Source organism: Phacochoerus africanus, chromosome 2 (genome assembly GCF_016906955.1).
Source record: "Phacochoerus africanus isolate WHEZ1 chromosome 2, ROS_Pafr_v1, whole genome shotgun sequence".
In the NCBI taxonomy this organism is placed as follows: Eukaryota; Metazoa; Chordata; class Mammalia; order Artiodactyla; family Suidae; genus Phacochoerus; species Phacochoerus africanus.
The window spans coordinates 9,089,561-9,106,931 of NC_062545.1; the positions used below are offsets into that span (position 1 = coordinate 9,089,561).

General features: G+C 55.2%; 1 protein-coding gene across 1 annotated transcript in view; it reads right to left on the minus strand.

The window, feature by feature from the left end:
• Positions 1-17,371, minus strand: part of SYNJ2 (synaptojanin 2) — a 96,532-nt gene that overhangs the window by 58,823 nt on the left and 20,338 nt on the right. The window contains exons 2-3 of the mRNA XM_047769845.1: positions 11,156-11,242; positions 2,087-2,357 (exon numbers count right to left, since the gene is read on the minus strand). Coding sequence (XP_047625801.1) covers positions 2,087-2,357; positions 11,156-11,242 — 358 coding nt within the window. The remainder of the gene's footprint in view (positions 1-2,086; positions 2,358-11,155; positions 11,243-17,371) is intronic.

Genomic DNA, 17,371 nt, shown 5'->3' on the forward strand with positions numbered 1-17,371 from the left:
GGGCCCCAGCCCAAACCCGCTCCAACCGAATCAGTTAACAAGATCAGCAGGAGAATCACGTGCTCAAAGTTTGAGCATAATAGTACCCGAAAAATTCAACAAAGCCAGAGAACCAAAGAGGATGGGAGAGGGGCAGGGAGCACTAGGGCACATGGAAGGACCTGATGGAGCCCCGCTCTCCAAAAGGAAGTCAGGGGAGTTCCTGTCATGGCGCAGCAGAAACAAATCCGACTAGGAACCATGAGGCTGTGGCTTCGATCCCTCGCCTCACTCAGTGGGCTAAGGATCCGGCTTTGCCATGGCCTGTGGTGTAGATCACAGACACGACTCAGATCCTGTGTTGCTGTGGCTGTGGTGTAGGCTGGCAGCTGTAGCTCCGATTCGACCCCTAGCCTGGGAACCTCCATATGCTACAAGTGTCGGCCCTAAAAAGCAAAAAAGAAAAAAAAAAGGAAGTCAGGAATTCACTTGGGGAGCGTGGTTCGAAGCACCAAGGAAAGACCGTTTATCTGATGGTGGAAATCTACGACCTCCCCTGTCTGGGCAAAGGGAGGGCGGCACAAAGAAGGTACAGAGAATCCTCAGCAATCCTGCCTCGGGGCTGGAAAGCAGTGTAGCCCCCAAGGTCAGCGCTGGAACCGAGGATCCCCTCACTTGGTGAAGTACACTGGGACAGTTCCTACTGCAGGGTTTTCATCCCTTTTGCTTCCAAGGGGCACCACTGTATGTAAATCACTGCCCTCTGGCTCTTTCACAGGACCAGTCAGGGTCGTGACCTCCAAGGCCCAGAAAGGGCGGTCATTTACATATTTATAGGGTCGTCCGCACCTGGCTCAAGCGCCAGGTGTCCCTAAACAAACAGAAGCCCAACCATGCTGCCTGGGCTTCACAAGGCTGCGGTCACCTTGGCAGGATGACTCAGTTTTTCTGCTGATGTGACTTGCTTGGTTTTGTGGTTAACAGCATGGGATCTGGAGCCAGAATGCCTGGGTTCAAATTCCCTTGGTTGTTCCAGCCTCAGTCTCCTGATCTGTAAAATGGGGGTCACAGAGCCTTTGCTCCTAGGGTTGCTGTGAGGAGTATGTGAGCTGTGACCTGCACAGAACTTAGGACAGAGCCTGGAGCACGAGTGCCGATATAACCTCAGTGGTAAATACTGTACCTGGAGGAAAACCGGCCTTGCTGAGGGGCCCGGGACCAGGGATGCGCAGAGCGCTCTAACTGAGCAGGACGCCGGGAGGCCTTCCCACCAGAGTGGACTCCACCTGCCTTTTTCTCTAAAGAAAAACCTAAGCCAAAGGATCCATTTAATCAGAGAAGTGAGAAAATACAGAGAAAAGTGAGAAGAGTCAGGCAAGACAGAATAAGGATAGTTCAGCTGGTCAACAAAGTCAAGGGCCTTTAGTTAGCTCTTCTCCAAAGACTACATATGATATTCTGAGTCTGGTCCTTGGAGCTGTTTGGCAGGTGCTGGAGCCCCCACCGGCTGGAAGAAGTCACCTGGGTGCTGCCCACACCCACGGACACCCCAGACCGGTTGGAACCAGAAGGCTGATGACGCTGACTCCCAGTGACCCCGCCACCCACCAATCAGGAAAATGCCCATGAGCTGATCACGCCCTGCTCCTCAAACACAGTAAGACTCCTCACTACCCCCTCGGAGGGTGGGGCACAGTCCTGGAGGCTCTAGCCTGCTGGGTTCCCCTCTTTGCCTGGCAATTAAAGCTACTTTTTCTGTTTCCTCCAACTCTGTCTCCATGTTTCTATTCGGCATCGGGGTACAGAGGCTGCTGAGATTTCAGCAAACAGCACAGGCTGGGCACCTAGGAGGTACCAGAAAGGTGTCGGCACTTAGGCCCTTTATGTGAAGGTTTTCCTTCCTAGGTCTCCATCAGACCACACTGAACACTGTCTCTGAGCCCAGGGTGGGCTCTCACTGGGCGGAGGGGAGCCGGCACGGGTCACAGCTCTCTGGTACCCATGCGCCTGGGGAGGATGCAAAGAGGCGGTCAAGGAGGCAGGTGGTGCCCATCAGATGCCGCCCCCCCATGGGAGCTGGGGGTGGGCAAGGCGGGCCGGGTCTCACCAGAAGAAGGAGTTTCCCCACTCAGAGCTGGCATCGCCCTGCTTCTGCGCCCGGATGGTGAGGTCGAAGCAGGAGCCATCGTTGGGCCACGAGAAGTAGAAGACCCCCGAGTTGAGGATCTTCTTCAAGGCCACGAGGCGGTCCTCCTCCTTGGCCTCTTCCTGGAGTGGGTAAAAGTCAGTGGCGGTGATTTTGTAGATTTCGGCTTCAGGAATCCTGCCCACAGACGTGCAGCCTGTCACCAAAACCAGGAAGCTCAGAAAGGTGCCACCTGGAAGGGAATGAGACATGGGGTGAGGATTACAGGCAGCAGAGCCGCCAGCGGCAGTGCAGGTCGACGCAGCCCGGCTTCCAGCTGCAACCAGGCCGCGTCCAGCTCTCTCCCTGCCGCCCCGGCACCTCACTGCCTGAACACGGCTCAGGGATCCACCCTGGCACCCGAGCCCAAAGCCAGTGCTGTGGTTCCAGAGCTGGGCTCCTGATCAGCAGCAGCAGCAGCAGCAGAGCACCTGGATCTGGTTAGAGATGCAAATTCTTGGCCCCACCCAGACCTCTGGGGCTGGGCCAGCAGCCCGTGCTTAACAAGCCCAGGTGGTCCTGCTGCCTCCAGAGCTTGAGGGTCTTGCCGGGAGCCTTCCCAGCCCCACCTGGCCCCATACCTGCCTCCCAAGCCGCTCCAATCCACCCTCCTCCTGAGTCCTCAGTGGCCGCCTGACTCAGACCCCCCAGATCAGTCCTCTGATGCCAGAGTGAACTGTCATCTTTGCTGATTCCAGGCCTCCCTCCTCTGCTGACATCCTTCCGGGCTCCTACTTACCCACAGGGCTGAAGTGGGAGCTCCTCCCAGCACCTCACACCTGAAGCTCTCCCCCACCACACATGGCACCCAGGGGCCAGCAGCTCTCACAGGCCATCTCAATGCACCCTTGCACCCCTGTCACCTTCCCAGAACTCATCCCCACCCTCCTGGGGTCTAGTCAGCAGCACCTCCTCCAGGGAGCCCTCCCAGCTCTCCGGAGACACTGCTAGGTGACCCTTCTAAGTGCCAACAGCACCCCTGCTAGCGATCGTTACACACAAGGCTAATAACCCCTTCCCTGCCCGTGTCCCCCAGGAGACTGGAGCGGGGGTGTCCCTTAGGGTCAGGGCTCTGCTTGGTGGGCATGTCCTGGCAACCCAGCACTGCATACAGCAAGTGTTTAAGGAACACTTCCCAGATAAGGCAAGAGAGCAGCTCCAGCCTCCCACCCCTGGGAAAGGTCACCCCAACCACTGCGGACCCTGGGCCAGGAGGAGGAGGCGCCCCTGGCCGTCTGCGGCTGTTCTTGGTCCCACAGCCCAGGCGCACAGACACCAGCTGCGTGGGTTGCACTGCACTGCAATGCTCTGCTCTGGGGACAGCGGAGACAATAGCCCACGGTCCTCTACCTCCGGAGACGGTCACTTGGGTGACTATTCTTCAGGGCATGAGGCAGTTCTGGTCCAGAGGACATGCCTGTCACCCTGCGGAGGTTTAAGGACTCGTTCCCACCAAGATCTAGTCCCCGTGATCAGCAGTCATCACCTGCAGTGACGGCGGTCAGCGTTTCGGGGTCTCCGGACACTCTGATGAGGCCCCCAAGGCTGCCAATTCCACTGCTCACCTACCCTGACCCCTGCTCACACTTAAGAAGAGTGCTGCTGGGGGCCAGGCAACGTCTGGTTTTTATTAGAAATCCCTTCATTCAGTAAACAGGTCACCACTCCTACGGGGGCAGGGGCAACCACACTGGCTGATGTCCCACTTCTCCAGTCAGATGAGCAGGAAACTATTTTAAAATAACATAAGGGGAGTTCCCATCGGGGCGCAGTGGAAACAAGCCCGACCAGGAACCATGAGGTTGCAGGTTCGATCCCTGGCCTCACTCAGTGGATTAAGGATTTGGCGTTGCTCGTGAGCTATGGTGAAGGTTGCAGACGTGGCTCGGATCCGGCGTGGCTGTGGCTCTGGTGTAGGCTGGCGGCTACAGCTCCGATTAGACCCCTAGCCTGGGAACCTCCATATGCCACGGGTGCAGCCCTAAAAAGACAAAAGACAAGAATAAATAGATAAATTAAAAGAAAACAACATAAGGATAAGGCTCCTACTGTAGGGAAAAGGGAACTATGTCCAATCTCTTGAGATAGAACTTGATGGAAGACAATATAGGAGAAGAATATATACATATATACATGCACATGAGTGGGTTACATTGTTGTACAGCAGAAACTGGCACTATACTTGAATTTAAAAAAAAATTAAGGAGTTCCCATTGTGGCTCAGCAGGTTACACACCCAACTAGTATCCATGAGGATGCGGGTTTGACCCCTGGCCTCGCTCAGTGGGTTAAGGATCTGGCATTGCCACAAGCTGTGATGCGGGCCACAGATGCAGCTTGGATCCTGCGTTGCTGTGGCTGCGGTGTAGGCTGGCACCTGCAGCTCCAATTCAATCCCTAGCCTGGGAGTGTCTATATGCTACAAATGTGGCCCTAAAAAAAAAAGTTAAAGAAAAAAATAAGATGTCTCGGGTGCAGCCCTAAAAAACAAACAAAAAAAAAAAAAAGAAGAAGAAGAAGAAGGCAGTGATGCTGTGGAGAGTGAGAAGTGTCAGGGGGCTGGGTTTCTCAAGTAGTAACAGGCCTCACTGCTGGAAGACAGGTGGGGTTTATGTGGGGTTTCAGGCTCACACATTTCAGCCTCACAAATGCAAATATTCCCCCCATCACACCAGAACCAATGCCCCAGGTCCCATCTGCCCCCTCTGATGAGCGCAGCACAGGGAAAAGCAGGATTTAAGAACTGTCCCCTTGCAGTGGCCAGAGGATGGCCCCATGGTCTGGGCTGCAAGCTGCAGATCAGACCCTGGGTTCAAGGGAGGCATGGAGAATTCTACTTTGCATCTCCCCATCTGAGTTGTGAGGTCGGTTTCTAGCACCACTTCCTCAACAGCCTCTGCGTGGGGGGCCCGAGTCCCTGGCAGGAGTCCCAGGTTGCTCTGAAGACAGCAGGCACTTCCTGTGCGGGGCAGTGCCCGGGGGAGGCTTGGGACGGGGGTGCCGCAGGCACGAAAAGGCTCTTGAAGCGAATGAGAACAAGGGGAAGGGGCCGCCACCGCCAAGGCTCCCAAGTCCTGGGACAAGGGGCTTCAGAGAGGCTACCGCGTGGGAGCGCTGGAAGCAGATGTTTGGTGACAGTTAATCAATCCTCAGGGGATGCTTGCCCTGTGCCAGGCGTGGTTCCCCAAACTTCCTCCCAGCACCCTCACCTTTAGCCCCATTTTACAGGGAAGAAGACAGAGGCACAGGGAGGTTAAGTCACCGGCCCAAGCTGAGATTCGAACCCACTTCCTGGCTCTCCCGCCCAGGCTAGTTACTCAGGCCACGTTGGTTCCAGAGCCAGTGCTCTGAACCACGTCCTTGCAGAAGTATGGCCACCTGCCTAACAGCGCCGCCATCTGACACACGAGAGGTGGTCCCCCAGGAGCTGAATCACCTGCCCAGTGCATGCATGGCTGGTCTGTGTTGGACCCAAGATACGAACGTGGGTCTCACCTTGACCCAGATTTCATCGCTCCCTAAGGTCCAAGAGGCTTGCACCACTTGGGCGCTGTCTCTCTAAGAGAGGCTGACGGAGGCACACCTGGCTCATTTTCAAATTGACACCAGCAGTTTTCATCATGAGTTTACACGGTTGTGAGTAATACATTATCCAGCATATGTTAAAGACTGACATGTAAAAATAAACCTGATGTGGGCCTCCTGGCCAGTCAGCCAGTGGAATCGAGACAGTGATTTATTCCCATCATCATCTATTGTTTAAAGGAATCTACGAACAAAATCATCTTTAACAGATGGCATTTTATTTTTTCTTTATTTATTTGTTTATTTTTGCTTTTCAGGGCCCAACTTGGAGCATATGGAAGTTCCCAGGCTAGAGGTCGAATCAGAGCTATAGCTGCTGGGCTACAGCTGCTGGCCTCCACCACAGCCACAGCCACAGCCACAGTCACGCCAGATCTGAGCTGTGTCTGTGACCTCCACCACAGCTCACGGCAACGCCAGATCCTTAACCCGCTGAGCGAGGCCAGAACTTTAACCCGTATCCTCATGGATACTAGTCAGGTTCATAACCCACTAAGCCATAGCAGGAACTCCAGATGGGATTTGAACTCATGTTTCCAATCCACTTTTCCCACAGGATGTCAGCCAATGTAACATTTTGTAAATAATCATAAAAAGTAAGGATTTGTTGGAAAGACTTCTCTTGATGAGACGGATGGGACTTCTAGTTTGTGGACGAGGTGTCTTTAAGGGCTAAAAGTGAGGCCCCTGGGACTCGCCTGCCCCAGGAGAAATCCCCTCTGATGTCACCTTGAGCACAGGATCCAGCCTGTGTTTTCAGTAAACCAGGATCTCACAGCCCAGCAGTAAATTGGGCCTTGGGCTCGGGGAGCGTCTCAGAAGTCATTGGTCGAGGCTGAGTCCAGGGGCTTGAAACCAGTTAGGATGTTGTAGGAAGGCAAAGAAAGACAAAACCCACAGTTGCCGTGGCCTCAGAAGCCGGGGCTCGGGGCTCTGCACGCCTCCAGTGGTCTGCAGGGCCTCGGGCAAGTCTCAGACCCTCTCTGGGCACCAGATGGGCTCCATGTCCCTTCCAGCTCCGGCACTTTGGTCCCAGGACTCTGGCCGAAGCCAGGCCATGCCTGGGTCAGGTGAGGGCAAGCAATGGGCCACAGGCCAAAAGTCACACCAGAATCAGAAGAGGTCACACATGCACACAAAAGCAGCCTCCACAAGCCGGTGGAGCAACAGAATGCTGCCACCTCAATATCTGCACTGTTTAACGGGGACGGGGTTCCGGGGGGGTGGGGGGAGATGACAAATGTTCTAGAGAAGGGACCCTGGTGATGGTTACACAACAATGTGCATGTCCTCCATGCCACTGACCTGGACGCTTAAAATGGGTTTAAATGGCAAATTTTATCTTATCTGTATTTTACCACAATTTAAAAAAAAAAACCTCCCAAACCTCACTATCAACTTAGAAATCCTCTGCCTCAAGAGATCCATCTTCAAAACCCAGCTCCGAGTCAGAGCTGCCCCACAGAACCCCAACCCCTGCAGGGACAGGGCCTGAGCCTTATCTAGCTGTGGCCCTTTGTCATCCAGCTGGGGTCATGATGAGTCACAGGCAGACACAACGGTTCATTCAGGGACAAGGCCGGGTGAGTTCTGGTTGGAATTTCTTTGTTTGCTCAGCCAGGTTGGTATGGATCTCAATCCCGGTGCCTACAGACCATCCGACCTACCCACCTGCGCGTTCAGGATACTCTCAGGTCCATTATCAAAGGACGTAGGGAGCCTAGGCTTCCGACCTGTGAAGTAGGGGCCGTGGCCCGAGGATCCCGAAGCCCCCACGCCCACACCAACAAGCTCGGAATCCTAATGACCTGTATCCACCTGGCTCATCTCATGCACCTCTTTCACTGTCCCTGCCCAGAAGTGGTGGCTTTCACCAGGTCCTGAGACCCAACTGAGCACGTACCCCAACTCCACACTGGCCTGCGATCAGCCCTGGTGGGTGCATTCACACCATGGAAAGCGGCCAGGATGAACAGCAGGGACTCTCCCCCCAGAGAGCTGGATGGCTGTAATGACAGCCTACCACTGGGTTTAGTACTCCAGTTATTCTAAGACTGAGGGCCACTGCCTTTCAAGACTTGCTAGAGCACTGCAGTGCCCGAATCTCAAAACACTAATAAAAACTGTCAGCCTCCCCTGCCCAGGGACCTTCTGTTCTGCAGGTCAGCCCTCGGCCTGTGCAGACTACCACCACCAGGAGTCACTGGCGCGAAGGCACTCAGCCTGGCCCCACACCTCGTTTCCCCTGAGACCCCGATGCAAGAGGACAGCCCCGCCCACCCAATACCCGCAGTCAGGACCCTGCTCATTCTCTTACGTGAGTTTCTCAGGAACTATATAAGACAGAGATGAGGCAGTTTCCCTGGTTTTAGAGGTGGGAAAACAGCCCTAGAGAGATTGAAGGAACCCAGAAGATCAGTTTGCTGAGAAGCTAAAGCTAGAATTTAGGAGAGCGGTCAGGTGGAAGGTTTGACTGCCGTGTACAGCTTCAAAGGCTGCGCACTGCACAACTCCAGGAGACGCAATTCATTACAGACTTCAATTAGTTCAACCCCCAAGGCTATGAAACAGGGAGGCCTTGAGAGCTTAGGTGAAAAGGGAGTTAAATCCCTATAATCACAGGGCTAAGTCCTTTTTATAACTGCACTCTCACTTTCTAGGCTTTGTATTGTGTGTATGTCAGGAAGCCCAACTCTAGGCTTATCATGGGGGCTCCACCCCCTTCCTGCTGGCATTTCAGAGAAAGACTTGGGCTCTCCATGCAAATCTACGAATTTGTACATGTTTTTCCATTTCTAACATAAAAGGCTATTTTCCCTGAGGCAGATTGAAATTGAACTGCCCCAAGTTAAGAGCCTGAGGGGGAGTCTCATTCTTTGTACCTTCAGCCTGAAAAGTCAAAGGGGGAGCCTGGCCTGCACCCCACCCAGGCTGGCTGTCTCCACCGCAACACAGAGCTGCCCAACCGCCTCAACAGGGTGGGGGAAAACCAAAGCAGCTCATGGTTCTGGGGAAAAAGAAGATGAAGTGAAAGTCAAACCCTCCTTGGTGAAACCGAAGGGAATTTGAAGAACTCCCATCCTCCGAGCCCCTGGGCCCTTTCAGAGAGAGAGAAAGGCCAATGTGTCCTGACACTCCAAAAGCCATGACACTCTCACCCCACGGGGAGGCCACAGCCCGCCTAGCAGGCAGGGCTGGGAGCGGTCGGAGGACGCCGGGAATGGGGGCCTGGGGCCCAGGGGCTGTGCTCCCTCACCCCTGAGGGGAGGGGGCGCATGGGTGGGCACTGGCTGCAGGCAGGGAGGAGCGCCTTGGCCAGGGCTGCTCTAGGACCCCGTTACCTCTCCGCACACTCCTTCCCCAGGGGGAACCCTGCAGACACCCTGGCTCGTTCTGACCGTGTTTCCCTGGGGGCCGCCACCCTTCCTGGTTAGAGCTGATCTCCAATCACAAGGCCCTGGGTGGGGGTTGGGGGAGGGTCTGCTTTCCCGTCTTTGGCATCTCAGCCCTTCTGCCCCTTTCAGGACAGCGCAGTGGTTTGCCTTCAACCACTGAAAAGCAGGAGTTTAAAACCCAGTCGCCACTTGAGGACTGCCTGACTCTGGGCCAGTAACAGATGCAAAATGGACTGTTAATTTGTGTACAAGAAAAATGTTGCCAGTTACAACAGTAAGAGGCCAACCCCCGTAACATATCTTAAATGCCCAGATGTTTCTATATTTTTTTATTTTTTTGGCCACCCCACGGCCCCATACAGTTCCCAGTAACATCGGATCCTTAACACGCTGTGCCGGGCCAGGGATCAAACCTGTGTCCCGTTGTACTCCCAGAACATGGCCAATCCCACAGTGCCACAGTGGGAACGCCACTAAAAGCCCAGATGTTATACTGTAAAAAATGTGTCTCCAAACAGATAAACTACAACTCTTCAGCTTTCTGACAGTAATAGTCCCTACCTCATAGGTTGCTGGGAGGGCTGTTAATAAATTAAAACACTTAAAACAGTGCCTGGCACGGAGTGAAAACCATGTAAGGGTAGCTGTCATCCTCACATCCTCATGATTGAGGAATTCTTCGTAACCTCAGAAAAAAAAAATTCACTGCAGGGGAAGAAGGCCTACCAAACCTACAGATACCTCGGCAGGCAGCACCTCTTCAGGACAAAACCAAAGGTTTGGAGGCAGTCAGATCCAGGTTTGAATCCTAGCTAAGCTTCTTAGGTAACTTACTTTAAGCCTCTGAGTCTGTTTCCTGTACTGAAAATGCGGAGAAAGATATAGCATCACATTGGCTTGAGTTTAGGATGAAAGAAGCTAATGCATATGCAGCCTCTGGCACCAAACAGGCAGTTAACAAATGCATTTTGTCATGTGGGTCCTGGGTGTTTTTCCTAAACACTGTTTGGGGAAGATCCATGCCATCGTCGCAGTTCAGAAAAAAACAAACAAACAAAAAAACCAATAAACATCCCACTCAAGAAGAGACCTAGAAAAGTAACGGCAAACAACAGCGCTCTTCTGTGGGCTTTAGGAGCCCTCAGTCCAGGAACACGGCTGCCGCGTGGATGTGGCGTGCAGGTGCTGGGCTTGGAGGAGCCTGTGGTCAGCTCGCAGCCTGCTCTGGCCTCAGCCCCAGAAGTCACCAGAGACACTGCGTGGGGACAGTGTAAATTAGGCAGCTGAAAGAGGAGGAAGGAAACGGGGCTGCAGCGCTAGAAGTGCAACCGGGGCTCCAGGGGGTCCAGGAGCACAGAGGGGACCCAGTGGCCCCACGCGGAAGCTGTGACCTCCCACCCTAGTGGCAGCCTGGCTGCCGGGCTCAAGCCCTTGAATCTCACACTGAGCAAAGATGCCTGCTTGTTCCTGTAAGTTCTCTGCCTTTTCGGGTCAGACCACATGGCCCAGTCCCGGAGCACCTTCCCTAGCCCTCCTCACAGCCCATCCTCAGCGCCCAACGGTCAGGAGCTGGGGGCTTCTCTTCCCTGGCCAGCAACACCCAGTTCCAGCCCCCTTCCCTCTTCCATCCAGCAAGAGGCTTTGGACCTCTGACCTACACCTCTTCTAGAATACAGACCCCCTCATAACCACCCAACCAATTCCCGGGGACCCCTGGCCCCGCCAGGCTGGGAAACCCGAGATCCTGGTGGGCGACCGTCAAGGCGGCCTTCCTCTGTGCCCTCGGTGGTGAGCAGCGCTGGCCGCGGAGGACCAGGCTGGGCTCCCCTTGGCCTCCTTCCCCGCCTGGAGGAGCAGGCTCGGTGCAATACACACTGTAGAAAATGACAGCAGTGCAAATAAAACGCCCAAATCCTGCGGTCTTTCCAAACTAACACGAGAGGCGCTGCCCGGCACTGTAGGTCCAGCGACAGGCACCTGACAGCGGCGGCCCCTTGGGGCAGGTACTCACCAGACCGCAACCTGAGCTCCCCCAGGCAGCCGTAGGCGTCCGTGAGCTTTCCATACTGGCCTTTAAGAACCTCCTTTTCCTCAGGAGCTGGGGGAGACACAGAGCACACAGGCGTCAGTGGAGCCTCCCGTTGGAGTTCATTCACTGCAGCCTCCGACGCAGCTCCCCACCCACTCGGAAAAGAAAACGCAGAGACAATAGCTCGGCCCCAAGTCAAGTGTGTGGAGGTTTTCGGCTCAGCGAATCACCGAGCTGCAGTGACTTAGACCTTCCCACCAAAAGCTTGCTCTCTGGAAGCTCCGACGGCCTCCAGGGGGAGGGCGAGGTAGAGGGGGGTCCCCGGCTGGCAGAGGTGCCAGGGTTCGAGCCGGGAGCAGGTGCCTCGGGCCGGCCCTGTCCCTCTGCGCCCAGTCCGTGTGCGCAAAGCAGCGAGTCATGGGTCCCTGAAGGGGAGGACCTTCCTTCCTAAGAATTGTCCACGGGAGGCTTTGTGGGCGAGGGCCCACCCGCCAGAGCCCACCCGCCCCCAGGGACCTGCACACACACGGGGGCTGAGCAGGAGCCTGGGTGCCCCAGGCTGGGGTCTGGGGAGGAGTGGAGGCCCCTGGGTCTTCAGCAGTTCCAGGCAGCACCCAGGGCAAGACCCGGCCTGGTGGAAAAGCCAAAGAGAAAAACTGCCAGCAGGAGGGAGCATCAGAAGCAAGAAGCCCGTCACCTTGACAGTGAGGCCACAGACTCCCGTTGGAGGCGCCTTTGGCTTTTATGCAGGCCAGGCCCTTTGACCCCTGCTCAGAACTGCACAGAACAAAACCCAAACACGGATGAATCCTCAAATGAAGACCCAGCAAACACCATCAGGGCGACTTGCTGTGGCTGCAACCGCTCAGCCTCACGGAATTCATCTAACACAGAACCTGCCTCAGGGACAGCCTGTGGGAGAATCTGCATAATCTCTGAAATTGTATGCAAATTTTATGTATTTTATGAGGCCAGAATCCATAATTTTCATCTCAAAGGAGTGAGTGACACCAGAAAGGTTAAGCAACAGTTTAACAAATGACTTTTTTTTTCCAAGAGTCACGTAAATTTTTCTAATCGATTAGGTTTGGGGGCAGGGACCAGAGTAACCCAGAGGTGATTACATGGCTCTGGTTACCATGTCCACCTGCCTCAGGGGATGCGGGGCAGCGGGAGACGGCGGGATGCCGGTTATCTCCACCACGGCGGTAACAAACCACCGCACACTCCGAGGTCCAGAACGACACACATGTGTGATCTTTAATTCTGCTGGTTCGACGTCTCCGAAATGGGTTTCCCCGGGTGAAAATCAAAGTGGCCACAGGATGGCGTTCCTCCTGAAGGTTCTAGAAAAGCATCCATTCCCCCGCCTTCTCCAGCTTCTAGAACGTGGTTCATGTACATGGCTTGGCCCCTGGCCCCTGCTCCCTCTTCAGAGCCAGCAATCGCCTCCCTCCCATCTCTAGCTACTTCCACTCCACATCTCACGCTCTCTCCCTCTCCCGCCTCCCTCTTCCACCTGCCAGGGAGGCTGTGAGGACACCGGGGCCCCTAGATAACCCTGAACACTCTTCCAGCTCAAGGCCCTTAACGACACCTGCAAAGTCCCACCTGCTGTGTCCTGTAACAGTCACAGCAGCTGGGGACAGCAGAATGGGGCATCGGAGATGGTGACACCCCACCTCCGGCAGCCCACGGGGTGCCGTGAGGAGGACGAGCATCCTCTGGCCAGGGTGGCGACGGGCCCGCTGTTAAGGGGCCGGCCCTGTGCCATGTGCCCACGGAGCCCTCCCAGAGGGAGGCTGCCTCCCCCGCCCCACTGCCCTCTTCCCCCCCCCACCCCGGCACAGGCTGAGCCTGTGAAAGGCCAGCCTCACAGGTGGAAGCCAACTGCCCCTGCAGTGCAGCCCTGGGCACGCCTCTGATCAGGAGAAGGGAAGCTGCTCCTCCTCTCAGTGGATGAGTGGACCAACGTGAGAGAGGAATCCTGAGACAAAAAATATACGTCAATCCTCAGGACGTCCCAAAGCCTTCGCACAGAATCCTGAGGCGCACGTGTCAACTGGGTCTCGCGTTGTTGCGCCTAAAACGAGGCGGTCTTTGGGCGTTCGGGCCCCTCTGCTAATGATGGTCCTGACCCAATAAGCAAAGCACTGGGAAACCTCTGGCCAAGGAAACGGGGTCGAATCCACACGTCGGAGGCGGGCGTGGGACCGCAGGAGAAGCTGTGGAGACAGAAGTGCCCTGGTCCTGCTGGACCTCAGGGACCAGTACACACTTCAGGTGCCCGTCTCTCCAGGAGCATGCGACAAACACGCATTTTAAAAAAAGACTTCTCATCTTACTTGGAAAACAAACAAGCAGAACACCGCCAGGCCACTTCGTCCTGTTCGAATCCTGTAAATGACTGACTCCCTGCTATATAATCAACACCATTAGCCTGGACGTTCGCCCGTGGAAACTCACAGCAGGTCACAGCCTCGGTGCGTGTGACAGTCCTGGGGGATGCTCTTCCTCAGCCACAAGCAGACGAACTCTAAACAAACCGGGTGCCTTAAAACAATGAAACTTTATCAGCTCTGGGTTCTGGAGGCTGGAAGTCTGGAAGCAGGTGTCAACAGGCCAGGCTCCCTCTGAAGGCTCCGGGGCAGGGCGCTCCCTGCCTTGGCCTGGCTCATGGTGGTAGCTGGTAGCTGGCAATCTCTGCCTCCTTCGGTTTGCAGTCGGGTCACGCCAACCTCTGCCTCCACCGCCACGTGCCCGTCCACTGCCCTGTGTCTCTGGGGCTCTCTCCTCGCCCATCATCCTGGATCTGGGGTCACCCTAATCCAACATGACCTCATCGCAGCTTAACTCATTACACCTGCCACGACCCTATTCCCAAGCCAGGTCACATTCTGAGGCGAGAATGGAAGTTAGGGCTTCCATATAGCTTTTGTGGGGACAGAGATGAACCCAGACGACCTGGTGACCCTCTCCTTTGGTAGGCCACTCCTCTGAAAGCCCAGACTCCCTGCAAAGCCATCTCTCCTTTTCTCGTACCTTCTTTGCCCAGGCTCTTCCGACCCTCCAGTGTGTCAGTAGGATGCGACCCATCCCAGTGATGCAGGGGTCCCCTCGCTGCCCTCCAGGCCACCTCCCGCACCCCCAGAGGCCTGGCCTTCCAGGCAACCTGTTCCAAAACTGCCCGGCACGGCTGCCTGCCCCACGTAACTATTTCCTCACTTAGGCTTGAAGGAGAAAGAAACCTATTTTGATCTCCAAAAGAGAGCTCATGAATCAAATCGGTACAAGCCCCAAGCAGATGATGGAGGGATGAAGCTGCTGGAAGGGGCCGTGGGTAACCAGGACACACACCCCTTCTAATGGGGGCACACGGTCCGTTCCTGCCAGCTGCCCCCAGGAGGACAGGCCAGCCCAGTGCCAGCAAGTCTCCGGTTTTTTGAGAGAAATAGGACACTCCTGATTTTTTAGTGTTGGCAACCAATCCAGATTTATTTTCAGTGCTGTGTGGGCTGCACACACCTCTGCAGGCTGTACTCAGTCTGCCCATTTGCAATCCCTCTCCTTCCTTACCTAATGCTTCCAAAATAGAACATTCCTGTCGTCCACACTTCCGCTGCATTTCCGGTAGGTTTTTCTATGTGAGAATTTTGCTCCCCCCCCCCATGGGCCTGGATTTTCTACAAAGTCTCTCATTTACTCTCCCAACCCCTTCCTCGCCCACCTCTTGGCCTGGGATCCAGCCACTCATTCAGGGAGTGTGCATCTGAGAGCTGACTGCGGCTGGCACTGTCCCAGCATGGGGTCCAGCAGGGATCCACATGGCAGGGCCAACTCGATGCCAGGAACCATGCAAGTGTCCCTCCAAGGGGGACAGACAAGATCAACAACACAGCAGACAGTGATGTGAGCTAAGGAGAAAAGCAAGCAGGGAAGCGGGGTGGGGGGCGGTGAAATTTTACACAGTGTGGCCTGGTGGGGCCTCACTGCGGGGCGACTTCTGAATGTAGACGAAGGAAAAGAGAGAGACAGCTGAGTGGAGGGTCGGGGAGCGCTACAGTCCTGGAAGAGCACGCGCAAAGGTCCTGAGGCAGAATTATTCCTGGTTTCCAAGGACCAGCAAGGCCAGCATGTCTGACAGAGGAAAGAGTCAGGGACACAGTGCAACGTGCTTTCTAGGACATAAAAGATCTGGGGTCTCACTCTGAGTGAGAGGGAGGCACTACAGCATTCTGGGGATCATTCTGGCTGCTGTGTTGACAACAGAGCCTAGAGGGGCAGGGGAAAGGCAAAGAGGCAAAGGGACCAGCGAGGAGGCACTGCAATCATTACGGCAAGAGACACTTGGACACGGGTGGTGTCACTGCAGGTGCTGAGAGATGGTCAAATTCTGGAAAAACACACACACAATTCTTTTTCTTTTTTTTTTTAGGGCCACACCCACAGCACATGGAGGTTCCCAGGCTAGGGGTCGAATCAGAGCTATAGCTGCTGGCCTGCATCACAGCCGAAGCAACGCCAGATCCAAGTCACATCTGAAACCTACCCCACAGCTCACAGCAATGCCAGATCCTTAACCCACTGAGTGAGGCCAGGGATTGAACCTGCATCCTCATGGATGCTAGTCGGATTCGTTTCCACTGAGCCATGGCAGGAACTCTGACACTTTTTTTATTATTGAAATTCCCAAAGAAAAGTAGGGTTATCCTACAGTACAGCACAGGGAACTATATCCAGTCTCCTGGGACAGAACATGACGGGAGATAATATGAGAAAAAGAAGTGTATAGATGTATGACTGGGTCACTTTGCTGTATAGCAGAAATTGGCACAACATTGTAAATCAACCATAATTTGAAACATTTGAAACAGTGGAGTAGTGTAATAAACCCTATGCACCCACCATTTCCAACACGCTCAACCTTATTTCATTCATACCCCCCCCCCCTCTCCTACACCTCAGATCAGTCTCCGGAGGCGGGCCTCGGACAACAAGCATCAACCACTGGGGCCCCACGGGGCCCCATTGAATCAGAAACCCTGTGCTTAAGACCCAGAAATCTGAATGTTAGTGACTCCTCCAGGTGAGACCCACTGCCTGAGATTATTCCAAGTAAATTCCAGACTTTATATTATTTTCTCTCTAAATATTCCAGTAAGGATTTCTAAAAGATATCAGTGCTTTTAAAAAACATAACCCAAGTATCATGATCACATCGAAAAGAAATTACCCATCATTCCTCCCCATCATCAAACATCTGCATATATGCTGAAGGGAGAACCAAAAGGATTTGTGGACAGCGCGGAGGTGCGACGCCGGCGAAACACAGGGTTCCAGGACGACGCCCACGTCTTGCTCCCGCACAACCTAGAGGAGGGCATGGCCATCACCCACGGGCCCCTTAAGACGGACGGGCCAGGTGAAGCTCGGGCCAGGCCTGGGTGGAGCTCGGGTCAGACGGGCCCCCAAGGGCGATGGCAAGGGCGCAGCTGTGCCATCTGCAGTTGCACAGAGACTGAAGAGACGAACTGGGCGTCCCCGGCAAACAGGAGACTCTGAAGGTCATGAGGCTGGGGGATGGTCCGGGGAGTGGGGGGCGGGGGGGCACGTGTTTAAAGGTCCGGGAGGCGGAGGAACAGCGGCCGCGGGTGGTGCCGGGAGCCAGGAGTGCATCGGCTGCGCAAGAGGGGCCAGCGAGGTCGGGTGCGGCTCTGCATCCCATCTCACCAGGCCTGAGCACGGGTCCCCTTCGTTACGCACAGGCGAGCCAGGGGACAGCAGTGAGGTTCAGGGACAAAACCCTGAACGGAGAGAAAGAGGAAAAATGGAGATTGTGCAGAGAGAAAATTCGTGTGTGTGTGTGTGTGTGAACGGGCGGCTGAGGAGCAGGACGCGGGGTCTGGCGAGCTCTCTAGGATGGGGAGTGAACCCCGATCCAAGGGTGGTGCAGGAGAGAGAGGGGACCCGACGGAGCAGCGCCCTGGCTCCCGTGTGTGACGGGGCCGCCTGAGCGCAGAGTCTGTGTGGGGCGAGGAGGGAAGGACCCAGGACAGCGGGGTGGGAGGCGGGGACGACTCTCTCCTCTCTCTTCGGTTTGGCCGTGAAAATGAGAAGCAGCTCCTCAGTTAAGAGCGAGGAGGCGGAGGTGTGGGAGGGCTGTCGGGGAGGTTGGGGCGGGGGGGGGGCGTGGACGGG